This window comes from Eptesicus fuscus, chromosome 16 (assembly GCF_027574615.1).
Source record: "Eptesicus fuscus isolate TK198812 chromosome 16, DD_ASM_mEF_20220401, whole genome shotgun sequence".
NCBI classification, from domain to species: Eukaryota; Metazoa; Chordata; class Mammalia; order Chiroptera; family Vespertilionidae; genus Eptesicus; species Eptesicus fuscus.
In genome coordinates this window covers 2,510,672-2,529,716 of record NC_072488.1, presented here as the reverse complement: position 1 = coordinate 2,529,716, position 19,045 = coordinate 2,510,672, and the positions used below count along the sequence as shown (strand labels likewise).

General features: G+C 51.6%; 2 protein-coding genes across 8 annotated transcripts in view; one reads left to right on the top strand and one right to left on the bottom strand.

Annotated features, from left to right (window-relative positions):
- The first annotated feature begins 1,885 nt into the window (after nucleotides 1–1,885).
- Nucleotides 1,886–18,714, top strand: PDIA6 (protein disulfide isomerase family A member 6). Its single transcript, XM_008162414.3, has 13 exons — nucleotides 1,886–2,010; nucleotides 8,025–8,166; nucleotides 9,433–9,490; nucleotides 9,849–9,975; nucleotides 11,029–11,129; nucleotides 12,272–12,402; nucleotides 12,940–13,054; nucleotides 13,526–13,666; nucleotides 14,323–14,407; nucleotides 14,515–14,587; nucleotides 15,906–16,064; nucleotides 17,094–17,190; nucleotides 17,782–18,714. Exons 1-13 carry the CDS (start codon nucleotides 1,992–1,994, stop codon nucleotides 17,848–17,850), a joined length of 1,317 nt encoding a protein of 438 aa, XP_008160636.1. The 5' UTR covers nucleotides 1,886–1,991; the 3' UTR covers nucleotides 17,851–18,714.
- ATP6V1C2 (ATPase H+ transporting V1 subunit C2) overlaps nucleotides 18,662–19,045 on the bottom strand; it is a 29,443-nt gene continuing 29,059 nt past the window's right edge. For all 7 annotated transcript variants that reach the window (XM_054727866.1, XM_054727865.1, XM_028140386.2 and 4 more), the window contains one exon: nucleotides 18,662–18,926. In XM_054727866.1, coding sequence (XP_054583841.1) covers nucleotides 18,837–18,926 — 90 coding nt within the window. In that variant the 3' untranslated portion in view covers nucleotides 18,662–18,836. The remainder of the gene's footprint in view (nucleotides 18,927–19,045) is intronic.

The following is a 19,045-nucleotide window of genomic DNA, read 5'->3' as shown; positions in this document are numbered from 1 at the left end:
CATCAGTAAAGAGAGAGAATCATTGACTGGCTGCCTCCTGCACGCCCCACACCCGGGATCGAGCCCCAAACCCCGGCAAGTGCTTGGCTGGGAATCAAACCGTGACCTCCTGGTTCATAGGTCGATGTTCAACCACTGAACCATGCCAGCCGGGCCTAAGGAGCTTTTTGAGACATTCAGTTCCTAATTTTCTCTCTCCCATGAAATCTGAAGAACACAGATGTACTGTGTGTCTGTTTATGTATGTACCCTGTAACAGCTAGGATGTTATTCACCCCTCCTCTCCAACAGCCAGTTTCGCCTCCTGGGCGCCAGTCTTAGAAGCCGGTGGCATTGTAGATGGGAGGAGCCAGAGTTCCCGCCTCAACACAAGGAAAGCCACTCCCCGTGAGCGCTAGAAACAAACTTTATGGGATAAGGCCCAGTGGTCGGCAAACTCATTAGTCACCAGAGCCAAATATCAACAGTACAACGATTGACATTTCTTTTGAGAGCCGAAAACCGACTACTGCGCATGGGCCACGAAGTTTCAATCGCACTGTACATGCGCGCCCGCACGTGGTATTTTGTGGAAGAGCCACACTCAAGGGGCCAAAGAGCCGCATATGGCTCTCGAGCCGCAGTTTGCCGACCACTGGGATAAGCCAATGAGATGTCAGAGTTGTCTGTTTCAGAGGCCACCACGAACGACCCTGACACACCAAATCCTAGATTTTACAACGGCATCCAAGAACCCAAAGAGATCTTAGAGAAGCAAAACTCAGGGACGCACAGGGCCCAGCCTCCAGAGGATCTGCACGTCTCACCACGTCACACAGCCCCCCAGCATCACCCCAGCAGCTGGCATTGGCTGCCAGCCCCCTCCTCGTGCTGCCAGCTCACCTTGCCACGCCTCTTCTCTCCCTCTGGTCCCTCTGCCCGCAGTGGCGTCCTCCTCTTTGTCTGGCAAACCTTGCAGACTCAGGTCTAGCGCCCCTTCCTCCAGGGAGCCCTAGCCGTCACTACCACTCCCGGACCCCACGGTGTTCCTAAATGGTTTCGCCAGAATCAGAACTGCTCTCACATTAAGCACTACCGAGGACTAAACTATTCCTCATACAAAAACCAGATGCTCAAGCCTACTCCACACATCGGCGGGGAAATCAGAGGGAAAAGATGCCTTCGGATGCGCCCATTATACGAGTAACTGTTTTACTTCTGCAAATCTTACAAGACACAGGGCCCCGTGAAGGCATTGCTAGGGCTCCATCCACCAGGGCGAGGGAGAAAACCCCGAAGCTTAAGCCCCACTTCGGGGAACCTGGTCTTACACACCCATGGGCCTGGGACAAGACAAACTTTTAAAGTCATTCAACAAAACGAATACTAGGTGACGTGTGTTGCATACAGTATGTGCTTAGCATGTGTTTTTTGACTGAATGCTCATCCGGGAACAAGAACGATCAATGTCATTTGATAAGGTCCTGGCTGCACCCAAGGCCCAAAGAAAGTTATCCTCCCTGGAGACAAAGAGGGTAAGGGGTGGGGAGGCCAGGGATGCATCAGGGCTGGGAAGGGGCTCGTTGGAGGCAAAGCCGGGGTACAGAGAGAAGAGGGGCCCCAGGAATAAGAAAAACCAACTTCTGGACGCAAACTAGTCCCCAAAGCCCAGGCGGGGCGGCGGCAGGAGCGGGCCACCTGGGAAGGAGGGAAGGGGCCGCCCGCCCCGCCCCCTCCAGGTCCCTCCTTCCGCCGCTCGCCCCGCCCCCGTTAAAAAAACACACCCACCAGACCCGTAACCTCTACCCGGCCGCCTCCCATTGGCCACGCGAGTGAGCGAAGCCTTCAGGGGCCAATGAGCCGCGGCCACGGCTTGGCGAGCGCCTTCCGGCCGCCCCTCCGCGCCGCCCGGCGCCTGCCTCGCGGGCCGAGGGCGGGACGTGGGGCGGCGGGGGCGCGGCGCGGCGGAGCTGAGGCGGCGGCAGGACTGCGCGGCGGCCCGGACGCTCGGCATGGCTCGCCTGGTGCTCGGTGAGCGCGTCCTTCGTCGTCTTGGGGAGCCGTTTGGGGGCCCCGGACCCCCACGACGGTCCGCCGCCCGGGGAGTGGGCGGGCGCGTGGCCTGGGCCCGGCCCGCTCTGGGGTGGGGGGTCGCGGGCCTGGCCCACGCGGGGACGCGGCGGGGGAGGCTGTGGAGCCCGGGGGGTGAGAGGGCAGTCCGGGAGGGCGGTCAAGGGGGCCCGTGGCCGGAGCCCCCCGCCGGGCCCTCGGGCGGAGGTGCGGGGCCCGGGCGGACTCCGGGGCGCGTGGGGAGGTGAGGGCGCCCTTGGCGGGGGCTGGAGCCCACCCAGGGGTGTGCGTGTGCGCGAGCGGGGCGGGTGCAGGGCGTCCGTGAGGCTGGGCTCGCACCCGGGGCACCCGGGGCGCCGGGGACCCCGGGACAGCGGCGAGCCCGGGTCCGAGCGCCGCGCGCTGAGCTCCTGGTGGAGGGGCGGCCGGGCGGAGGCGGAGGCCGGGGCTGCGGGCGGGCGGCCGGGCGCTGATGGCCTGGCCGGGTCTCTGACCGGGGCTGGGTTTGGGGCTGCAGCCACCAGGGGAACCTCGGCCCCGAGTGAGGACGGGGGGTCACGGGCTCCTCACGCCGCTTGTCCTCGCCCCTGGTTTGATGGAACTCCTGCTTCCGAGAAAGACAAATACCAAAACGCAGGCCTGGACGTCGCCGCATGCCGGGCAGTGCCGTCCTAAAGCTGGTCTTAGGGTGCGAGAGCACTTTTATTGGGGTCGCACTTCTCAGAACTAGATGGAGCCCCGGGTTTCCTGGATGATGGGGATGCCTGTTCCAAAGACCACGTGAGCGACGGCGAGGGGACCCCGCCCTTCTCCGGGCGCCTCCCGGGCCGGCCGGGGCGCCCTAACCATCCTTACACCCGACCCCGACCGCAGGGTCTGAGCCCGGCCCCTCCCCCGCAGGCGTGGCTGTGTCTGGGGGCGAGTCCTCCAGAGGGCCGCTCTGGGCGTTCGTGAGTTAACACACGTCTGCAGAGAGCAAACAGGACACAAGTATTTGCCGTCTTCCTTGCAGAGGGAGTAGATGGGGGGAGTGTGGTCCGTTTAAAAGGCGCCCACACGTGGATTCGGAAGGGCTGAGGCTCATTCTTTTCACCAATGAAATCAGCCTGTGGGGAGCCCGCTCCGCTGGCTTTCTGGGTGGCTGCTCTGGTCCGTGCAGCGTCGCCGGCAGATGTGGGATGAGATGGTACTGGTGGGGATTTATAGCATCCTCAGCTGCTGGGGAGGAGCCATCTGCTCGCAGGTGTGCGGGGTTCCCATCAGGGGTTCCCGGTTCCCATCGGTGCTCATTATCAGGGAGTGGAAGGGATGTGAGTTTGAGTGACAACACTATTGGTCAGCATTGACCTACTTTATCATAAGGGGACCCAGGGTTTTTGGATTTCTTGAGGGTTTCTGTGGGGTAGTTCCTGGCTATGTTTTTGCTGTTGGAATGTATACATCCTTTACCCTGTCTTTCTGAGTGTTATGTTTGATTTCCTTCTAACCCTCCCAGGTTAAACTGCCGTGTAGTGAGGTTAGAGCTCAAGGCTCTATCATTAAGACATTTCCATTGGATAGCCATGTGTTGGGGGTGGGGGGCTCTTGTGAGAATGGGGTCAAATTTAAAGACAGACAAACCCACTATCCTATGTGATCTATAATAATAAAAGCGTAATATGCAAATCAACCAAACAGTCGAACGACCATCTGGATGACCATGCTATGACACCCACTGGTGCCAGACCAGCCAAGGCGGGTGCGATGCAATTGGTCAGGGGCCGGCCGTTGCCCCATGATCGCCTTGCAGAGGGAGGCCCAGGCCACTGGCTGGTGGGGCGATCAATCGGGGAGCTCCACGATTGCCCCAAAGAGGGAGGCCCAGGCTACCGACCAGTGGGCTGTGGCGGGTGGGCAGGGCCTCCCTCTTTGGGGTGATCCATCGCGGGACTCCCAGACTGTGAGAGGGCACAGGCCGGGCTGAGGGACACCCCACCCCCACCCCCAGTGCATGAATTTTGTGCACCGGGCCTCTAGTCCTATATAGTAAAAGGGTAATATGCAAATCGTCCGAACTGCGGAACAGCCGGTCGCTATGACGCGCACTGACCACCAGGGGCAGACACTCAATGCAGGAGCTGCCCCCTGGTGGTCAGTGCACTCCCACGGGGAGTGCCGCTCAGCCAGAAGCCGGGCTCACTGTTGGCAAGTGCAGCAGTGGTGGCGGGAGAGCTCCCGCCTCCGCCACAGCACTAAGGGTGTCTGACTGCTGTCAGCTCCCCCAACTCCCCAGTGCACGAATCTCGTGCACCGGGCCTCTAGTAGGAAATAAATAGCCTCAGTCCCTGTTACAGTGAGTGTCAGTCAGTGGGCGTGGCCACTTTGTATGTGCTTTGACGGAAAGCACATTCCCGAGGTAAAATCACGGGCCATCCCTTTGGTGACTTCAGCTTGAAGGGGATAGTCCAGTCTTGATTGCTGTTCTGATTGAGAAAGGAAAGAACCTAATTCCCCTGCCACCCTCCTTGGGATTATGCTTGTGCAGTCTCCAGACCTTTGGTTAAAAATGTGGGTTACAGAACCATGTTATATGTCTAAGTATACGGCCTTAGGTACGTGTCTCCATTTTTCTGGCCTAAAAGTGAACATGATGGCACATACCACATAGAGTTCTGAAATGAGTTGCTGTGTTTTTAAATGTTTAGAACAATGCCTGGCACATAGTGCCATACAGGTGTTATTCTTGGTTAAGATGTCAGTTCTGGGAAGTAGTTGGACAGATAAATATATCAAAATGTTAGCCATTTCCCCAGACCCCCTGAAAGGTTTTCTCTTAACTAGTCTCATTCACTCGAGTGGAGAAAAGGTGACAAGCATTTTCAGCATTTTCAGCATTGGCCTGTTAATAGTGAAAAATGGGAAACAGTCAAATTCTGTCCGTAGTGGATTGGCAACATGAGATAGCCATTAAAATTGGTTCCTCGGGGGGTGGTAAGTAACCCATAATTATATAGAAGATATCTGCAACTTACTTTGAGTTGACAAAAGGTTACAGAAGGGAATATAAATATATAGATAGGTGGATTCCATTTATACAAATACATAATAATAAAATTTTAGACTTCTGTTGCATAGAGATGTCAGTAAGAATATTCTAGGGGGGACTGTTGGTGGCTTTTCTTTTGCTTTTCCATTTTTTGAGAATTTCACAATGAACTCCATGTATTGAACAAGTATCAATGCACATTGACTTTAAAAAAAAGATAAACTTCTTTAAATGCAGTAGCTCTCATAGAGCAGTGGTCGGCAAACTCATTAGTCAACAGAGCCAAATATCAACAGGACAATGATTGAAATTTCTTTTGAGAGCCAAATTTTTTAAATTTAAACTTCTTCTAACGCCACTTCAAAATAGACTCACCCAGGCCGTGGTATTTTGTGGAAGAGCCACACTCAAGGGGCCAAAGAGCCGCAGTTTGCTGACCACTGTCATAGAAGATTCTTCAGGCCCAGTCTTACTTTCAAGCTTATTTAGAATTGGGACTGTCTGCTTAGGTTCTTAATTCACTCGCTTCACTAAATATATCAAGCTTTATTTCACTTTTTCTGCAGCATTGAAAAACATATTGAGCAGCACCTGCCAATAGAACTTTAATGCAAACTTTATGAAATTAAACATTTTCTAGTAGCCACATTAAAAAGGCAAAACAATGAGTGAGATTTGTTTTAATATATATTTATTTACCCAATATATCTAGAATACCATTTCAGCATGTAGTCAATATAAAAAATATTAATGAGATATGTTTAATTTTTCTTTCCTACCAAGTTTTTGAAATGTAGTGTTCTTTTTATACCCATAACACATCTCGGTGTGGGGTAGCCATGTCTGGCTAATGGCTCCCATAATGGACACCACAGCCATCGAGGGAGCCACTTTGGTTGGCCTGTTCTTCATTCACACTCACCCTTTCCCACCGGAAATGGAATAAAGGCTGTACAGTCCTCTTCAGGCCGAAGTCACCGATGGATGGTCCATCTCACAGGCTGTGTGCTCCCGCCCTCCTCCTGACCGTGGGCATTTGATTTTGTTCCACGATTCCCCGTTCTTTATCTTTAGCCTTCCTCCCACCTCATACTAGTGTTCCTTCCCTTCGTGCTCGTTCACTCCCATCTTTAAAAAGAAACCGTCCTTCTACCCACATTTGCTTGTGTTCTCTGCTCTTTGTACTGAAGCTTGGTGACAGTTGTCTGTATTGTTTTCCCCAACTTGTCCCCTCCTCCTCCTCCATCTCCTGTGACTGCCCACTGCCAGGGCCCCAGGGGCTGTCGTTAGAGCCAGTGCCGGGTTCCGTCCCCCCCCCCCCCCCCCCCCCCCCCCGTAAGCTCGCAGTGCCACTGGTCACTGTTGCCCATCCCACCTTTCCCTTGCTTGGCTATGTGACCTGCTCTCCTGTAACTCGGAGCGCTGCTCTGCCGCCTCTATGTATGGCCGTGGATGGGCCCTTGACCTCACTCTGCCCTTTACGAGTAAGGATGATTCTGTTGCAGTTAGTAATGCTGTGAGAAATCAAGTGCTCTGGTGTGTTTGTAAGTGATTTGGAAATTGAAAGTGCTATGTAAATATTAGGTGGAATATTTACTAATAGAACAATTAATTCCAGAAGAAATTTACCATGGAGTTATTTTAAAAAGTTCCATTTGAAAATGTGACTAAGATGGCACATATACACGCACTACCTAAGAAGACGGGTCACTCTCAATTTTCATTCCTTTTATCAGCAGATTAAAAGAAATTATATGATAATTCTCATAGATGCTGAAAAGGCAGTAATAGAAATTTCATTAATGACATAGTTTATCTGTTTCAACTCAAAAGCCAGCACCATGCATATGGAAAAATATTCCTCTTAAAATCAAGAACAACCTCTTACTTAGCATTGTTCTGGAAGTGTAAAACAATGCAGTTAGAAAACAAAGTTGTATATGAATTTTAAAGGAGGAGATGAAATTTTGATAGTATTACCAATTTAAAAGACTTGAGTTCTTAAAATATTTGTAAGTTAGTTCAGAACTTGTTTTTTTTTTTTTTTTTTAATACAGTTGTTATAAATTGCATTGAGGTCCTAGGGCCGTGGTCGGCAAACTGCGGCTCGCGAGCCACATGTGGCTCTTTGGCCTCTTGAGTGTGGCTCTTTCACAAAATACCACGGCCTGGGCAAGTCTATGTTGAAGAAGTGGCGTTAGAAGAAGCTTAAGTTTAAAAAATTTGGCTCTGAAATTTCAGTCGTTGTCCTGTTGATATTTGGCTCTGTGACTAATGAGTTTGCCAACCCCGGTCCTAGGGTAACTAACAAAAATACACTTGGTCCACCGTGTAGCTAAACTACGCCGCAACGCAATAGACTATTCGCTTTGTACCACTAGTCGCATGGAAAATCCTCGTAAGCTCATCCAGCAACATCGCGAGGGCCTGGTGCTGTGCCCTTTGATGGTGTAGTAGAAATAAAAGCACTAAAATGGTCACTGCCCTTGAGAGAGTCCCAGTCTGGTAGGGAAACAAATAATTATTTTTTCCTTCAATTAAAAGGGGGCTTAGTAAAGATAGCATGCTAATATGGCAACCGAATAACACAGAACTAAATGCTGGGTGGGTTACCAAGCTCACAGCAGTGCAGCCCCAGGTGTTCAGCGTCCTTGCCCATAAAATGGCAATAATAGTGCTGCCTCAGAGGGTGGTGATAGAGCATGAAGGCACTAAGAATAACGTTTACATCGTTTTCCATGCATCTCAGGAGATGAGAGTGTGGACTGCGCCAGTGGGAGGAGGATTCTAGGGGCTCCAACAGCCGCAGGGAGGGCAGGGGCACGGGTTAGGAGGGCGCCGACCTGGCAGTCCTCCGTGCGAAGGGCCTCGGTCAGTGGAAGAGACTGGCCGCCTGGGTTCCTCCCAGCACGAAGCTGCTGCTGATGGGCTGCTGGTGGCTGTCCCCCAGGTCTGGTGAGCTGCACCTTCTTCCTCACGGCGAGCGGGCTGTATTCCTCTGGTGATGACGTAATCGAGTTAACGCCGTCCAATTTCAACCAAGAAGTCATTCAGAGTAATAGTTTGTGGCTTGTCGAATTCTTTGCTCCATGGTAAGTGTTATAAAATAGTTGTCTGTTACTTGTGGTGCTTTAGAAGAAAAAATGCTATATAAAATGCGATTTTGTTCGGCCCTTTAGTTCACCTACTTTACTGCTTGTTAGAAGAAGTAGACGTGGGAGACTCCACAAAGGGTTGTTTATTAAAGGCCATGGAGATTGAGCCAAGTGGGGGGGGGGGGGGGCAGGGGGCGGGGTGGGAGGAGTTGAAGTAGCTAATGTTGCAAGAAAGAAGAAAAGGAAAAGAAACTTATAATTCAAGATGGTTTATCCTTACAGTGAGGTAAGTAGGATGGGGCAGGCGGGAAACTAGAAAAGAATTGGGCAAAGGGAAGGGAAGGGCCGGGATTGACTCCATTGTTTCTTGAAGAGGGCTGTAAGTAGAAGACCTGGTTTAGTTGGACAGTCACTGTCTTGCTTTACTTTCATTGTTGGAAAAGCCCTCGTGGGGTGAAGATGTAATTACTGTTGAAGTTAATGGTGAACAATGATAGTCAGAATACAGTATGTAGTTAAAACATTTAATGAAAACAAAAAAACCAACAAATAGAAGCATAGAGACGGTCAGTGGAAGCGTGCGGAATGCGCAGGAGGCTGTCAGAGCTGTCAGACCCGACTCCAGCCAGTGCCCCTGCAGATGAGCTGCGTGGTGACCTGAGACCCAGAGCGGTCCTCTCGGGTGTGAACTGTGCCTTCAGCCTCACACAGGATCGTCGGGCAAATCCTCCCTGAGTGGGTGCGCTTCAGGTCTGCCTGATGGAAGGTTTCCCGCCATTGCTTTAATGTTTCCTTTAACATTAAATGAAGACCATGAAGCTGAGTTTCGGGAGCATACTACCCGTCCTCCTGAAATATCTCACTCAGTGTTCAGTGTAGCAGATAAAGGCAGGACCCCTCCACTTCAGAAGTGGAAGCTGCCACGTTGCCGTTCAGCCTGAGCCACACACTAAGGCTCACCTGACCAGGTCCACGCTCAAGTTTAGTCTCCGGTATCGAGTCCGGAATGCTAGAGTTGGTTCAAACTGAGCAGGATTTAATGGAGCAGTAATTAGGGAACATTTTAAAATTATGAGATGAAACAGGATTTTAGTAAAGTCATAAGAAGGAGAGCTCCTTCAGGTTCCTGTTTTATTGATGCTTGTACTCTCTGTCAGCCGTCACCCCGGGGCCTGTCACTCAGTAGACTGTTGGTGGGCGATTTTTGAATTGGGGATCAAAGACTTTAACTGTTGCCTTATTTGTGTTTTTATCCCCTAAAAGGTGTGGCCACTGCCAACGGTTAACACCAGAATGGAAGAAAGTAGCAACTGCATTAAAAGTAAGTTTTTGAGATGTCCACATTCACTTGTGTATGTTTCAGTTCATGCTAATGAGTGAATGCATAATAGGAAACTAATTTGCATATTAAAGCTCAAAACCCTTGTTTTGATGCCAAAATGATCTAGGAAGCAAAGGTGTAAAGTCCATTTTAATTTTGGTGTTGTCTGTGTCAGTTCTGTTTCCTGGGCGCGTTTGTGTTCCCTCATCGTTCCTCTTGGGAATGGTCTCCCAGACGAAAGCCTGGTTGGTTCTGTGTGTGTAGCCCTTTGTTCTCTTGTTTCTTGGCCTGGAGCAGAGGATGGGTTCTTGCGGCATCTGCTCAGCTGCAAGTGGACCGACCTCTCCTCTCTCCGCAGGGGGTAGTGCGCGTGGGCGCGGTGGACGCCGATAAGCATCAGTCCCTCGGCGGTCAGTATGGGGTGCAGGGATTCCCCACCATCAAGATTTTTGGATCCAACAAGAACAGACCAGAAGATTATCAGGGTAAGGACTTTGCTACCTCCTCCCCCTGGTTGGAATTTTCATTTGAGCAGGTAGGGGGAGAAGAGGAGAAAACTAGGGTTCTGTAACTTGCTAGCCTGCTGCCTCAGCCCTGCAGGGGCACAGCGATTCCCGCCTCTGCTGAGTTGTTCTGAAGCTAAATGGGTGTCGTGCAGGTGAAGTGGTTTGTTATTCACTTAGCTTCGCCTTCGCTTAGCCCACACGGCCTTTGTGGTGGTAGCGCCATGAAGTCCTGTGCTTCCCTCGTCTTTCTCTTTGTAACGAAAAAATACTGGCTGCTTCGTACTTGACAGGCACTTGATGTTGAATAAAGATTTTGGTTTTTTGTTTATTTTTTTTGTTAATCCTCCTGAGGATATTTTCCCCATTGATTGTTTTAGAGAGAGTGGAAGGGAGAGAGAGAGAAACATCGAAGTGAGCGACACATCGATTGGTTGCCTCCGGCACACTCCCTGATGGGCCCGAGATTGAACCAAAGGTGGTGCACAAGCCGACGCTAACCACTGAGCACACCGGCCAGGGCTACAAATGTTTTCTTGCCGTGAGCTCTCGGCCTCTCACTGGAGGAAAGGCTCTAGCATAGCCATGTGGCAGAAAGAAGGCTTGTAGTTTGAGAGTCGTTTAACTGTCTGTTGCTGTTACTATGGAGTATTTCGCCCATGAACCTTGGTCTTGTAAACTTTTCCCGCAGTGAAAGCATTGGCGCTTTAGAGTATTAAAGCTTTTAGACTCCCAAACTATTGAGAAGTAACTACAAACTCTCCCTGCTTTGTCGATAGGTAAATCGTGAGTATCTGCTCTTAGTCACTGAGGCAACTGAGGAGAGACTCTCAAAGCTAAATGTTATTTTAGTTACCCTGTGGGTTCTATGCAATGGTCCTATTTCATTTAAAATCTCACAGGCAGAACATCACAGGTAAGACCATCAGAGTTGCCAGGTTGGGCCATGTGCGTGGTCCTAATAAAAAGTATCGGGCGTGATGTAGCTAAAGCTTAAGTTATGGCTCATCTGATGATGGCCTTGTCTCCCTGCAGGCGGCAGGACTGCGGACGCCATCGTGGATGCCGCTCTCGGTGCCCTGCGCCAGCTCGTCAAGGACCGCCTCGGGGGCAGGGGATACAGCTCTGGAAGACAAGTAAGGCTCCGGGTGTCGGCTTTTCTGTGTGATGACTGTGAAGCCTGAGTGCACCCCTGCGGGAGATGGGTTTCTTGTTTAAATACTGCAAATTGGTGAGCTTCTCTTAAAACAGAATAGGAGGTTGGTCCCCTGACCCAGAGGGAGTCAGCCCTCCAGCTTGCTCTTCGGCCATCTCAGAACCACCGTCATGGTAGCCAGCCAGTCCCGGCGTATCCTGCCCATAGAGCCAGCCCCAAAGAGCCCTCCTCGGCCCGGGGCTGGGGGAGGAGTGGGCGCAGAGGGAGAGCACCGGGCCACTCTCACATGGCACAGAGGAGAGGGAGCCAGCTCCTCCAGATCGACGGCACAGGTGGAATTTGGTGCCCTCTTGGCCCAGATCGGGGGCAGTGAGCCGGATGCTGGGAGATTCTACATACATGCTCAGGGAAGAGGAGAAAGGTTCCTGCTCTGTGGCTGGCTGTGCCAGATGCCCTGGTGTGTGAGGTGACGTTTAACCATCAGAGCTTATGATCTTGTGAAGGGCATTGGGTTCTTCCTGATACTGATAAATGCAGATGAAGGGCCCTCTGCTCCTCTCAGTGCTCTGGCCTTTATTTCCGGCTTGGTCACTGCAGGAGCGGCTGTCCCCAAGCTCTGGGCTGTGGGCCAGGCAGCAGAAGCAAGGTAGCAACGCTCCCGGTTCCTCGGGTCGGCACTGAAGAAAAGCACTGAGAAAAGGGGCGGGGAATGTTCCTTTATTTTGCTTGAACGGCAGAGACGGTGAAAAGGGAGTGACTGGAGTGATGTGCGGCATCCTGGGCACCCAGCAGTGAGCTGGAGTCTGAGTCAGAATAGTGTTGTTAAGGTGATTCTTGGAGCCAGGCTGAAGTTTCTCTTAGAAAAACAGCTAGTGACCGAATTTAGATACCTGTTGTGTTTTACTGAATGTACTGCAGGTAACTGTTTGAAACTCAGTATTGTTTACCCAGCAAAAACAGTATTCCACAGTGTCCCTCATTTGAGAAAGTCGTTTGTACTTGAAAGAAAAACTCAAATAGCATTGTTAAAATGTAGAGGCGATTTTGTTCTCGGTGTGTTTAGAAGAGGGATCCTGTTCTTTTGGCCACCGTGTAGTTTAATGTTTGATGTTACAATGACAGGGTCGAAGTGAAAGTTCAAGTAAGAAAGACGTGATCGAGCTGACGGACGACAGCTTTGACAAGAATGTTCTAGACAGTGAAGACGTTTGGATGGTTGAGTTTTACGCCCCCTGGTGTGGACACTGCAAAAAGTAAGTGCTCTTAACCAAGTCCTTTTTTTAAGTCACAGAGTTTTCAGTACAATTACCGGGCTGGCTTTGGGGTTTTCTGTTTTTGTTTTACTCTCTTCGTCCATTTCGCCCACCCCGCCCCCTGCCTGTAGCAACCACCAGTCTGTTCCCTGTGTCAAGGAACTTGGTGTGTGTGTGTGTGTGTGTGTGTGTGTGTGTGTGTTTAGATTCCACATATAAGTGAGTGTGTAACTCCCTTTGTAAAGCTGAACCAGATCATAGATATAACCAATATCTCCCCCCAAAAAGCTCTGACTCTAAGCGAACGATAAACATTGGTATTAGTACTAGGAGTTTCCTCTGGCAGCTTTTCTAAGGTTAACAGAGAGCTAAGCAGTCAAATTGGGGGGAGTGACCAAGGACTGGGAAGCAAATGGAAGGCCGCATCATGTCTCTCAAATCCACGCTGAACATGTGTTCCAAGTGTGACGTCCCTGGGCGGGCAGAAACCGCCCCGCAGTGAAAGCATTGGCGCTGAGATGAGGATATTGTTCGCAGCCTCGAGCCAGAATGGGCCGCTGCAGCTACCGAGGTGAAAGAGCAAACGAAAGGGAAGGTGAAGCTCGCGGCTGTGGACGCCACGGCCAACCAGATGCTGACCGGCCGGTACGGGGTATGTTATCAGGCTCTCTCTGTGAAATCACACCTTTCACTGTGGCTTCACCCAGAACACCAGGCCTGCGTGTGAGACAGGAGGGGCTGTTTAGCCTTCTGTAATGAGGAAATCCAGCCACTTCCCTGTTCGAGCTAATAGGCAGTGAACCTGGAAGGCAGGCGGTTGTTGGAGCTTTCCCTCCCAGTGTTTCACTGTTTCTGTGGCGTCACGTGAGCCTTGAGCTTTCCTAAGCTCGTACAGGTTGTTCGGAGGGCTGTGGAGTTTCCTTTTGTTCTAGAGCAGACACATTGCGTGTGTATCCAGGGTCTGAATCAGCCTGTTAACCCCCGCCTTACAGACCTGTGTGTCATCCTTGGACACCGCTGCAGGCCGGGAATGTTTTTGTTACATTAAACTACCCAGAAGGTGGTTTCAGAAACCATAAAGACTACCTTGCTTCTTACTAAATGCTCATTTGGTCTTTAATAGATTAGGGGATTTCCTACAATCAAGATATTCCAGAAAGGCGAGTCTCCTGTGGATTATGATGGGGGACGGACAAGATCCGACATCGTCTCCCGGGCGCTGGACCTGTTTTCTGATAACGCTCCGCCTCCTGAGCTGCTCGAGGTCAGCAGGCCAGTCACACGGGGAGGGACGCCTTCGTCTGACGGGAGGGGGCAGTAGGCCTCTCTTCAAATGGAGCTTCTCCTTTAAAGTCCTCTTCAAAGTGTTTCTGTACTTTCAAATGGGCAAAACCTGTCGGATAAATTGCTGCTTTTCATAGCGTTAGCACTAAGATAATTGCACTGTGAGAAAGGTATACCTGAGCTTCTCAGCAATGGAATGGATCTTTCCTTTCTCATTCTGAGAACAACAGCCAGCATTATTGAGCACTGAACTATGTACGAGGCACTGTTCTGCTTTTTGTAGATTTTCCTCATTTAATTCTCATGTGAACACTTAGCAGTAAATACTATTTTTAATCTCCATTTAACATATGAGGAAACTGAGGCACAGGGAGCTGCAAATTCATATAAATATGTGATGCGCATAAATGTGACATGGTTAAGTGTCAGAGCCAGGCGGCGCCCCGCATTCTGACTGCAGAGACTGCGCGCGTTCTCGGCACCCCCACTTAGCCGCTGAGGACCCGGACGGAGCCTCTGAAGCGTGATTGGTGGTGGCTCTGGAGCAGCAGGACGTCACTGGGAGACTCCTGCTCTGCTCTGTAACGGAAGGGATGGTGCTAAGTCTTTGTCTCTGTCCCCGTCTGCCGGTCCCAGATCATCAGTGAGGACGTCGCCAAGAAGACGTGTGAGGATCACCAGCTGTGTGTGGTGGCCGTCCTGCCCCACATTCTTGACACGGGTACGACGAACAGACACTCGCTGCTCCGAGCACGTTTTCTAAAGCCATCGGTGCTGCACACTCCGTTATGTGTGTCTTTACATGGTTTGTTTGTTTGTTTAAATCAGGAGCCGCAGGCAGAAATTCTTATTTGGAAGTTCTTCTGAAATTGGCAGACAAATACAAGAAGAAGATGTGGGGGTGAGTGATTGAACTGAGTCCCTGTCATTTGGGCAGGAGAGGCTGGTGCTTCCTGAGAGGTGTGGCTCCCTCTGGTTTCTTAGGATGGGTTCCAATGTCTGTGTCATTTAGGAAGAAGAGAAGTAAGACAGGTTTCTTATTTATCAGGCAATTACTTGTCACATTTTCTCATATGAATTGTAGTTTAGATGGTGGTTGGCGTCCCAGGCTAGCAAGCAAAAGCGTAATTAGTAACATAGTTGACTTCTAGAATGGCCTCGAAGGCTAGATGAGGAGGAAACAGGTGCTTCCGTAGCCTCCCCTGCAACGGCCAGACCTAGACACAGTTTTAAAACAAAGGAGCCTCTGTCTCCCTCCCTTTATCTTTCGGCTTCTCCTCCTCATCCTTGGTTGCCGTCCGTCCCCCTGCTGTCACCTCACTATGCTTTGTACTTCCTGTTAGTTCAGCTAGCATGTATTGTGTGCCCGACAGAGAAGGCCGCCTTCTGTAGTTTTTCATTTTCACCTTTGTAGAAGTTAAGTATAGAAATTTGGTTGAGCATTTTTTTAAATTAAATATATTTTATTGATTTCTGAGAGGAAGAAAAAGGGGGAGAGAGATAGAAAGATCAGTGATGAGAGAGAATCACTGATCAGCTGCCTCCTGCACGCCCCACACTGGGGACTGAGTCCCAACCCGGGCCTGTGCCCTGACCAGGAATCAAACTGTGACCTCCTGGTTCATAGGTCAGCGCTCAACCACTGAGCCATGCCGGCCAGGTTGGTTGAACATTGTTATACATGGTGGGGCAAAATAGGTTTAGACTTGTGAGGACGTGAAACAGTTTATTCTTGCATTATTTATTAATTATTGTATATCATCCATGTGAACAGCTGTAAACCTACTTTTGCACCATTCTATGTATTGGATAATGATGCCATATCCATAACTTTTTAAAAAGTAGTTATTACATGTGTTATAACTGCCTAAATGATGCATACATAATTACCTAAATGATATTGGTAACAAAGACAGAACGTTCACGAGGCTGCGTGGACAATGTTTTAGAGACGGAGGGTGGGGTTGGGAACTGTCTTATAGGTAGACCAGTCCATTTGGGGGACTTGTGGAGTTGGGGTTTAGGAAACTTGAAGGAGGAACTGGCATTACTCAGGAGCACATAGAGAATACATTATTTTTAAAACATACCTTTTGTTCTTATTTATTTCATCCATAAAATATTTGAAGTGTAATCTTTGTTCTTTAATCAAGATCTGCCAGTTAGGATCTAACTGAACCGAAAGGGGCCTTTGCCCTGAAACCAGTCTGCCTTCCCAGGTGGCTGTGGACGGAGGCTGGCGCGCAGTCTGAGCTGGAGAACGCGTTGGGGATCGGAGGGTTTGGCTACCCCGCCATGGCGGCCATCAACGCGCGCAAGATGAAGTTCGCTCTTCTGAAAGGGTCTTTCAGTGAGCAAGGCATTAACGAGTTTCTCAGGTAACTTTTTTGCCCTTTTGAGTTGTTTTTGTTTTGTCTGTTTTTGCTGTGGGTTTTGATTCGAAGCTGGGTTGATGTAGAACAGGCAGTAAGTGGAATTATTTTGTACTTGACATTGGAGACTTAGAGGTTTATACGTTTGAGCTTTTCCGTTTCCTTCCTGTGCGTTGTTCTTTTCCATGGGAATATTCTGCAGGAGCAGCTGGTGCTCATCCTTCCCTGTTCTCCGGTCCCCTCGGCATTCTGTGCAGTCGATACCGGGCTCTTCCTGATTTTCTTCCTGATTCTGGGGAAGGTCTCGTGGGCGGAAGAGCCTGTCTCCCCCATTCCCACCCGAGCGTGCTCTGTACCTGACCCAGATGATACGGTTTCCATTTCTGGGCATTGGTTTCAGAGTGCAGTTGTTTTAGAACCGTGTGCACTGTAAACGGTGCAGATGGCGGTGTCCAGCGCCCACAGGAAACGTACCCGTTGGGGTTTTCCAGGCCCACCTTCCAGGGCCCTTCACCAGAGCACATTCGGGGGCTCCTCACAGCGGCCGTTTCTCAGCCTGTGGTCTTCCCGGGGATGGTCTCTCGGCGCCGGCCCCAGGCAGGGCTCGTGTCTCCCTGCAGCCGAGCGGCGAGGGAAGTGCTCGCGCTGTCCGCGGGTCGGTCAGCGGGAGGCCTGCGGAGTCGGGGCTCCTGTTCACGGCAGGGCCTCTGCTCGCCGTGGGACCGGGGAGAGGAATGGAACTGCCGTCTTTCAGAGCCTTTCTGGGGCTTAAGCTCTCAGCCTGGGTAGTTTTACAGAATTTGTATTTTAGCAAAATACACGTGCTGTTTGTTAAATTAGCCGCTCTGTCGGACGCCGAGCCGCAGGGTTCCAGGCCTGGTGGGTGGTCCTGCTTAAAAAGGCAGCGCCGCTCCTGGCGTGTCCCAGGAGCCCCGGGGGGAGTCTGCTGAGCATCCGGCAGACCATCCTCTACAGCTGTCCCCCCAGGCACCGCAGCCCCGCTAACGCCTGCGCTTTTTGGCTGTTTCCCCCAAGGGAGCTCTCTTTTGGGCGAGGATCTACAGCACCTGTAGGAGGGGGGGCTTTCCCCGCCATCAGCACCCGAGAGCCTTGGGACGGCAAGGATGGCGAGGTGAGTCCGGGACGGGGCGGGGCGGGAGGCTGCGTGCGCAGGACTCGTGGCGGGGACTCCGTCCTCTTGCCCTTCCCGATCCCTGCGCGTCTTTGCTCCTTGTGAACCAAATCCTTCCCGTCGGACCTAAGCCTTCGCCTGACACCACAGGTGGCACAGCCTCGGGGAGGCCCCTCTCAGGAGCGCTCGCCCCGTCCTCCCTGTGAACGAGGGCTCCGTGGCATTGGGTGCTCGTAACATAGACGCCCAAGATAGTGCCGTGAGGGGGCTGCTTTCCGGACATCCCCCGGAGTGAGCGTTCACCTTGCATTCATGCACCTGCCGTACAGAAAGGTGAAGCACGGCTTTGCAATGAGCGTTTATGTTCTGCCACCCTCCTCGACCGGCCAGGCTGCAGAGTCCAGTAAATCCGTGTTCCCGTGTTCTCAGCTTCTCAGCCAGCTGCCGCGTAGACCTGGGTGACCAGGAGCTGGCGGTGGGGTCCGCACCGGCTCGGAGTCATTGCTCCTCTGAGCGGCGGCTGCGAGCTCCCGGGCCGCCTGGTCTGCGCCTGCGCCTGCCTGCGGGCCTGACGTGGTTCCTGTTTTGCAGCTTCCTGTGGAAGACGACATTGATCTCAGCGACGTGGAGCTGGACGACTTGGAGAAAGACGAGTTGTGAGGCTCAGCACAGCCTGCGGCTTCTTTTCTGGGAGCAGATGTTGCCAGCAGTGGAGGGATGTCCTCTGCCGTCAGGCCATCGACCGGGCCTTGTCACCAGGAAGCAGCGCTTGATAGGTCATGGGACACTGCAACAGCAACTTCTGCATCTCAAGAAAACAATGGAAAATTCTGTGAATTGTCGCCAGTGGATTGGGTGGTGTTCCGTCAAGTACCACTTTGAGGAAAACCGCTGGGCTGTTGAAACACTTTCCCTCCCTGACTGCTGCTGGGTGTTTTTGGAGGCTGTTTCTTAGTCGGTTTTTTAATGTGATTCTTTCATTTGAATATTAATGGCTTTTCCATGAAAGAATAAAATAATATTTTGGACAATGCCAACAAATGTATGAAATCAGTGTCCAGTCACACTTTCAGAGTCTGATGTTAGCCACTGAGTGGAAATGGTGGTGCCGGTCTGGCCCTGATGTCTTTCCTTTTAAGAACGTGCGGGGATGGCGCCACCTGGACGCCCGCACCGCACACACTTCCCGGGGCCGCAGCCAGGCTCCCGGGCCTGGGAAGTGGAGAGCGGCTCACGTGGAGGACGACAGGCAGGCCCCACGGCGCCCGGGCCAGCAGCAGCGACGGCGGGGGACGCAGCTGGTTGTACAGTTAGCGCGCGGTTTTCAGTGTTGCTACCAAGTCCTCACAGCGTCCCTTAAGCCAGGACACGAGCAGCAGGTGGCCCTTCTAAGCAGTCCCCATCTATGTAAGACGTTCGGAAAAGGGAGGTGTGGGTCATGTCAGGGTGTAAGGGAAGAGCCCACTGGAAGGACCGAGCACTTCTTTATTGTAACTTACAAAAAATAAATACAACTGTGAGCAACTTCTGCGAGCAATTTCTCTGAAAATCTAAGTCCTGTAGGAGACGAACTGTTCTGCGGAGGGACAGGAGTGTCCGTCACGCCGTCCGCAGGGCAGGAGGCTGAGCGGCGCCCACTCGGCGTGCTAGTCGAGAAGACCGAGGTCGATGCGGAAGTAGACGTAAGGATAGTAGTCTTGGTTGTTGAGTTGCAGCCCAGGGATGTCCACAGCTGCCTGCAAAAAAGGCGTCCTGTTCTGAGTGCACCACCGAGTTTCCGGTTTTAGCTGTACATTTTGGAGGAAGCTCTGGACACTGACCGGATGCTCTGCCCTGCACAGCCTCCCCTCATCCT